The sequence below is a fragment of the Eptatretus burgeri genome, chromosome 6 (genome assembly GCF_056783735.1).
Source record: "Eptatretus burgeri isolate ZD-2024b chromosome 6, Ebu_testis_v1, whole genome shotgun sequence".
Taxonomy (NCBI): domain Eukaryota; kingdom Metazoa; phylum Chordata; class Myxini; order Myxiniformes; family Myxinidae; genus Eptatretus; species Eptatretus burgeri.
The window spans coordinates 99,158,814-99,167,313 of record NC_140966.1 but is presented as its reverse complement, the minus strand read 5'-3'; the positions used below and the strand labels follow the sequence as shown (position 1 = coordinate 99,167,313).

Here is an 8,500-nt window from a genome sequence, read left to right as displayed (position 1 = left end):
CAGCCTGTGGCTGCTGGTTGCATCATTGGTGGGGACGCGGCTGTGCCGCTGATGCAGTGTCCCCCTTACCAGTACACTGGTGCTCATTTTGCCGACCTCAGAAGGATGACAGGCTGAGTCAACCTCCTGGTGTATATTAATTCAGCGGCCAACGGGGCTTGAACTCAGGACCCAAGGATCCCAAGCCGCCACCTTAACCACTAAGCCAACACCAGGCTACACAAGCAACTTACAAAAGCAGACAGTGCAGACTTGACGCGAGATTAATAAAAGCATGGCTGGTGGAAGATATGTTTTAGAACTGTGTTATGTGCGTGGCTTGTGGAAGATATGTTTTAGAACTGTGTTATGTGCGTAGCTTGTGGAAGATATGTTTTCTGCGCCCACGAAAAAACGTGCAAACCCGAAGCACAGGGCCGCGAATGTAGAAGCAGGTCATTCCCCGGCTCATGGAAGATATGCTTTTGAGTACAGTACTGTACAGTATGTACATACAGCTGCTCTCTCTCTCTATCGAGTGTAGCCTGTGGCTGCTGGTTGCATCATTGGTGGGGACGCGGCTGTGCCGCTGATGCAGTGTCCCCCTTACCAGTACACTGGTGCTCATTTTGCCGACCTCAGAAGGATGACAGGCTGAGTCAACCTCCTGGTGTATATTAATTCAGCGGCCAACGGGGCTTGAACTCAGGACCCAAGGATCCCAAGCCGCCACCCTAACCACTAAGCCAACACCAGGCTACACAAGCAACTTACAAAAGCAGACAGTGCAGACTTGACGCGAGATTAATAAAAGCATGGCTGGTGGAAGATATGTTTTAGAACTGTGTTATGTGCGTGGCTTGTGGAAGATATGTTTTCTGCGCCCGCGAAAAAACGTGCAAACCCGAAGCACAGGGCCGCGAATGTAGAAGCAGGTCATGCACACGACTCATGGGAAGATATGCTTTTGTGTACATACGTGTACATACATGTACACTGTTCTATGCATGACTTGTGGAAGATAAGTTTTTGAACCGTTATGTGTGCAGCTTGTGGAATTTTTTTTCCCGCCCACGAATACGCAAAGCACAAGGCTGAAAATGTCGAAGTAGGTCACATTTCTTAAGCGCAAATACGCGGGGTCTGTGTATAACGAATCCGTGAATAGCAGGGTCCGACAGTTTACAGTTTCTCTTTCCATGTCTCTCTGATGACAACCAGAGAGGTGTGAACTCTCACAAAAACCAAACACAGTAGTAAAGTTATTCCTTTATTTTTTTTCACAATTTTTCACATTTTAATTTTTATCTTGCCAAAACGAAGTTTTTGCAAGATATGTAAGTCAGCTTGTATGTTTTTTTTTTGTTTGTTTGTTTGTTTGTCTGTAATCACGTATAAAAAAATTATGCAGAGCACAGTTATCATCGGAAATTTTTGTAACTTCGCATATCAGAGACCTATAGAGGTCCCTTTCAGTGCACAACATTTTGAAGGTCAAGGTCAAAGGTCAAGGTCACTTTGGCGCAATTCAGGGGAGTCGACGAAACCCTTATTTTTTGAGTAATTTTGATCGGATCGTCTTCAAACTTCATGGGAATATAGTTCATGGTCTGGCGCTCAGCTGATTAATTTTTGGTGGCGATTGGCCTTGACCTTCATGGTTAGCACCTGAGGTCAAACATATTTGACCTCAAGGTCAAATTTTCAAGTTTTAGGAACCATATCGTGTAGTACCTCAAATTGAACACCTCGATGAGTGCTTTCTAGATATATCAAGCTTGAGACATTATGACGTCATTTGGTGACGTTATGAGGCAAACGCATATTTTTCATGGTTACTCTGTAGAACGATTCTCATCGGAATCTCTCGTAGGCAGATATTCCTCAAGGAGTCGCTCCTGGTGGATAGCAGCTTTGTTCACCTCAGTGTGACCTTAAAGAAGTCACACGTGGTCACCTTTTTGCAAGATACGGGTCACCCTGCGGGTGACATTGGTTTATTTTATGATCAGCATGATCCACTGGCTTTCACCTGGTGTTTTGCAGGTATGGTAGAATTGGTTGCTGGTGGATGTTAAAGATCCTATGGTGCCCTTTGCAAAGAATTGGTGATTTTCACCAGTACCATAGCCAAATTCCAAATTCCTGCCATGTCACAGCAAAGGAAATAACAAACCACATCGTGTAATTCCTTGACACAAGACTGCTTTGGCAACATGGAACTCCAGCCATCAGGCAAAGTTTTAATTCACATTCCAAATGTCAGTGGAGATATGAGAAGTGGCCCGGAACTCCCTTTTTAAAATATTATCGTTGGTTTGTTTTATTTACTTTTCAACAATGTCAACAAAATTTTCAGGTAGTGTTGTCGTGATGCTTTCCTTACCGATGTGATGGTACTTGCAGGTGGAACATCATCCCCCAGCAGTTCCCCCTCATCCAGCACCCCCAACTCACCTGCGGGCTCTGGGCACATCCGGCCGAGTAGCCTTCAGGGACTTGGCCCCAAAGTGCAACGCACATATCGTTCACCACGTCGCAAGTCTGCCGGAAGCATCCCACTGTCTCCGCTTGCCCGTACACCTTCACCTGGCCGCCCCACTGTGGCTCCATCACCTCCACCATCGCGCTCAGAGTCCCCCACTCCAACTCCATCACCAGCACCTGGCCAATCCAGTGGCCTGAAAGCCCATTCTTCTCCTCCAGCACCTTCACGACAGGTGTGTGTTTCTGCATTTCCACTCCTCATACATGTACATGCATGTGTGTTGTCTTTACTTATTTCCCTCATTTCCTTTATCACCTATTAACTGCTTTTCATCCTTGGTAGGTGACACGACCAAAGAGTGCAGAGGCTCCACGCTCACCGTTGCTCAAGCGTGTGCAATCAGCAGAGCGTATCTCCAGCTCCTTTACTGGTGATAAGAAATCTCAATCCCTTCCTCCTCCACCTCCCCCTCCTCCTTCACCCTCTCCATCAAGTAGCAGCAGAGACTCCGGCACAGAGCGGGGATCATTCAGGCCACTTTTTGTACCTGGTCGCAAGGCTGACACCGTTGATGAGGACAGAGACAGGCAAGGGCGTGAAGGGCGGTCAGAAAAAGGCAAGGGCTTGGCAAAGCAGGAAATCGAGGCAATTGCAGAGGGCAGCGGTTCCGAAACTGAAGAGGGAGAGGGCTCTGATGGAACAAGTGGTCATAGTGCTCCGGAAGAGGGCCCACCATCATCCCGCCCTCCATTGAGGCCTGTGATCAGTGTCACAGCTGGATCACCAATTAAAGCAGCTTTAGGAGGAACGACAGAGTTGAAACTTGTCAATGTAACAAAAGGGCCACTTCCTGGTGTGACACCTCTTCGTAGAGTTCCTGGTTCTGATAGGGCAGGAGCTTTTTCAAAGGTGGAGGCCATGCGAAGCTTGTCTTTGCCTACTTCAAGCAGCTTACCATCTGTGGGTGCTTTTGGGCTTGTGACACCTTCATATACAAGTATCTGCCACAAAGGCATGCAAATTGGTGAACTGAAATTGGATACACTACCATCTAGGTTTCGACCAACAAATGATGAGCCTGTTCCAACTCTGATGGTATCCCAGCCATCAGGCGATGATCCATCGGGTCAGAGCACTGAAGTTATGCAGTGTTCTGATGTGACTGTTTTGTCTCCGGTGCACCAGACATCGAGCATTTCTCAAGTCCTTGGATCCAAGAAAGTTCATTCATCAATGAAAGCAGTACAAGAATCAAAGGCTGGTTGCTGTCAGAAGTTATCACCGAGGAAGCAATCTGAGCCTGTGGATAATCAGAGCAGAGTCGACGATGGCTCTGATCATTTGTCGACTCAAGCAGCGTCATCAGGGAATACTCAGGCAATCAGTGCTACTTTACTTGAGGATCGCCATAGCCCTGAAGCTGGCGAGAGTTTTTTGGCATTTGTGCAATCTGTGAAGACCGGGCAGGTTGTCTGTGTAGGCGAGGGCAGGTTAGGTGGCCGTGCCGATGCAAAGTCAGGTATTGTAGCTTGTGGGAAGCAAGGGAATGAAAGGGCGACCGCAACTGCAGATGAGGGCCGAGTCTCCTTGCTGACCAAGCGACGGAGTCCACTCGCCCGAACGAGGCCCATTTCTTGGTCCCCTGATTCGTGGCCACCCGCTGCAATTGCACATCATCTGCTTCCTCCACCACTATGCTCTCCTCCGGCATCAGTACAGCTGAACATTCAAAGCCCAAGTTTGACGCAAAGGCAGACGGACGACGCTCGGCCGTCGAAAGACGGCGAGCATTCAGGGTCTACAACCAAGCAGCAGACCACACAGCACAAGTGAAAAAATGTATTTGGTGGAGAATAAAGGATGTACATTTACGTCAATATGGCTTTATTTTCATTGCATGTTAATTTTCATAGTTCTCAGTTTTATTAATGTATATAGGGAATTCTGGTGGTGATACCAAGAATTGCTTGCATGAATAGTTTTCTTTGTTCTTGTTTTGATTTTTGTTTTCCTCTTCTTTTATGTTTTGTCTGTTTCAGATCGGGGGAAGATATGCTTTTAAGTGCAGATGGGAATTTGGTGATGAATACTTGAAGCTGTACTGTAAACTCGTATGTATATATTATACAGTATTTATGCATTGGACAATATGTGGCACTATGTAAGAAAATCTGCTTCTGTGTCCTGTGGCTTGTTATGGTTCAACAAAGTAGCACAGAGCCAGAGGTAAGAACAAATAAGATTTTAAAAAAATAAAATAATAATTCCTTCCTAAATGGGGGGGGGGGGGAAGCATCGCGGCTTCGATGTCAAGTATGCGGGTGCTGTGCTCGGCTCGTATGTAAACATTCTGGTGTTTTCCCATCCTTATCTCGACCTATCGGTAGCAGTGTGTGCCAGGATCGTCATGTTTGGTCTGCTCTACTATCCCACCCCTCCCCAACCTCCCTGTCTCTCTCTCTCCCTCTTCCGGAAAAAGACTTAAGAACCGATTGCAAGACAATAATCAACGGAAGCGCTGTTGGCATTCGAAGTTGCTTGGTTGGTTTTTATTTTATTTCTTCTCGTTTCAATGGAGTACAAGTAAGAACGCAACACCTGCAGGGTTTGTACCGATTTAAGGAGTTGATGCCGTTCATTTCTCACCTTTCCATCCCTCATCCAATGAGAGGCTCGATGACGACGCAAACGTGTGAGCAAAGATGCTCAGAGTAATTGTATTGCAATGAAGGCAGTCGGTGTAAAGATTGTGAAACTTTTTTTTTAGTTGCCTTTTCACTTCGAACTCAGCTGACATCCGTGTATTAAACATTTTGTTTGTGTATCTTATAAGAAAGAGAGTTTTAGAATGTCATTGGGATGACATGATCCTGTGAGTGTAATGTGAAATGGACTGAATGTGATGATTTTCTGATAAGCAGGACAGAGATCAGGGTGTTTTACTGTTGTTCTGAATGCTCTAAAGCTCATCCACATGACACTTGTGCTGCCTTTATTATGGGAAGGCGGAAGTTACAAATGGCTGCTTTCGTACGTAATTTTGTTTACAGCCGTCTCCGGAATCCTGCTTTTTGTACGTCACTCGTAGTATACGTTTACAATGAGGGTCAATTTGAATAAACCACATTATGCTCACATTTCCTCTTGTTGTGTAAGTCTTCAAAGCGCAAGATGTTGAAAATGACAGTGTCCTGTGAGTTATCTGAGAATGGAGTGCAAAGAGAGGCACTGATGGGAATACGTGACTTTTTAAATGACGTAATCCAAGGGCTAGGCTTATGCTTGGCACACATATGGAGAGAACCGAGCTCCGTCGGAGTGGCTGTGAATGGATATCGCACGTGCCAGATAAGAATTCCAAGATAAAATGGCTCACAAAGCTTCAAAAAGAAGCCGAAAGTACTTGGAAACATTCCATCGGGAAAAGGGTGTGCCTCTTGCACAATGAAAGATTTGGAGAACTTTCTGATCCACTTGTTCAAAAGGTGATGTCTTCCAGTCCGTACTGCAAAATCTGAAGACATGGGCCCGTGCAAAGCCGACGGAGGGGCAGTGGACCGGTGAGTTCTACGGTCTTGCCCGATCATCCCTGCCAGTGAGTGGAATTTGAACCATGTGGGATCACCTCATGTGAACATGGCAGGCTTGGTGAATTAGTTAAAGGAGCCTGCAATCGCAAAGATGATGCTATCATCACCAACATTCAGGCAGACTTCCCAGAGAGAAGCACTGCATCTGGTTTAGTTGCTTCCAAAGCCCCAGGTATGACCTTCTCATGAGTGTTGAGTGCACAGGTTAAGTTTTTTTTAAAAATAAAAGGTGATATTTACGAATTATCATGTTTGAGATGAGAAATGGCGGAGGGGGCGGGGAGGTGAGGCTGGAAATGGGAGTAGTGAAGGCCGTTATATATGCACGTGCATGTGTACATATATATATATATATATATATGTATACATATATACATATATATATATATATATATATATATATATGTATACATATACATATATACATATATATATATATATATATATATATATATATATATATATATATACATATACATATATACATATATATATATATATATATATATATATATATATATATATATATATATATATATATATATACATATATATATATATATATATATATATATATATATATATACATATATACATATATATATATATATACATATATACATATATACATATATATATATACATATATATATATATACATATATATATATATACATATATACATATATATATATATACATATATACATATATACATATATATATATATATATATATATATATATATATATATATATATATATATATATATATATATGTATACATATATACATATATATATATATATGTAGACATATATACATATAAATATATATATATATATATATATATATATATATATATGTATACATATATACATATATATATATATATATATATATATATACATATATATATATATGTATACATATATACATATATATATATATATGTATACATATATATATATATGTATACATATATATATATATATATATGTATACATATACATACATATATATATATATATATATATATATATATATATATATATATATATATATATATATATATATATATATATATATATACATATATATATATATACATATATATATATGTATACATATATATATATATATATATATATATATGTATACATATATATATATATATGTATACATATATATATATATATATATATATGTATACATATATACATATATATATATATGTATACATATATACATATATATATATATGTATACATATATATACATACATATATATATATGTATACATATATACATATATACATATATACATGTACACATATACATATATATATATATATATATGTATACATATATACATATATATATATATGTATACATATATACATATATATATATATATGTATACATATATATATATATATATATATATATATATATATATATGTATACATATATATATATATATATATGTATACATATATATATATATATATATATATATATATATATATATATATGTATATATATGTATACATATATATATATATATATATATATATATATATATATATATATATATATATATATATATATATATATATATGTATATATATATATATATATATATATATATATACATATATATATATATATATATATATATATATATGTATATATATATATATATATATGTATACATATATATATATATATATATATATATATATGTATAGCATATATATATATATATATATATATATATATATATATATATATATAGTATACATATATATATATATGTATATGTATATATATATATATATGTATACATATATATATATATATATATATATATATATATATATATATATGTATTATTATTATATGTGGTACACATATATATATACGCACACACATATAGAGAGAGTATCATTGCCACACACACACACACACATACTACGCACAACACATACGCACATACACATACGCACACACACACACACACACACACACACACACACACACAGCACGTCAACACACACACACATACACACATGACACACACATGCACACACATATGACACACACGCACACACACACATATACGCACGCACACATACACATACGCACACATATACACACACGCACACACACATACATATGATACGCACGCACACACATATACACACATACGTACAACACACACATATACACACATACGCACACACACACACACGCACAACATCACACACACATTACGCACGCACACACACACATATATATCGGTCACACACAGTCACGCACAACACACACACACGCACAACACACACGCACACACACACACGCACACACACACACGCACAACACACACACACACAGCACTGCAACACACACATACGCACACACACACATATGACAACACACACA

At 38.9% G+C, this 8,500-nt stretch overlaps 1 protein-coding gene across 26 annotated transcripts in view; it reads left to right on the top strand.

Moving 5' to 3' along the window:
- The window catches only part of LOC147025441 (microtubule-associated serine/threonine-protein kinase 3-like), a 397,627-nt gene extending 392,023 nt beyond the window's left edge, over positions 1 to 5,604 (top strand). For 25 of the 26 annotated variants that reach the window (XM_085886419.1, XM_085886418.1, XM_085886417.1 and 22 more), the window contains 2 exons: positions 2,386 to 2,699; positions 2,810 to 5,604. In XM_085886419.1, coding sequence (XP_085742545.1) covers positions 2,386 to 2,699; positions 2,810 to 4,300 — 1,805 coding nt within the window. In that variant the 3' untranslated portion in view covers positions 4,301 to 5,604. The remainder of the gene's footprint in view (positions 1 to 2,385; positions 2,700 to 2,809) is intronic. The other variant, XM_085886406.1, reaches the window with a different exon arrangement.
- Positions 5,605 to 8,500: the final 2,896 nt, after the last annotated feature.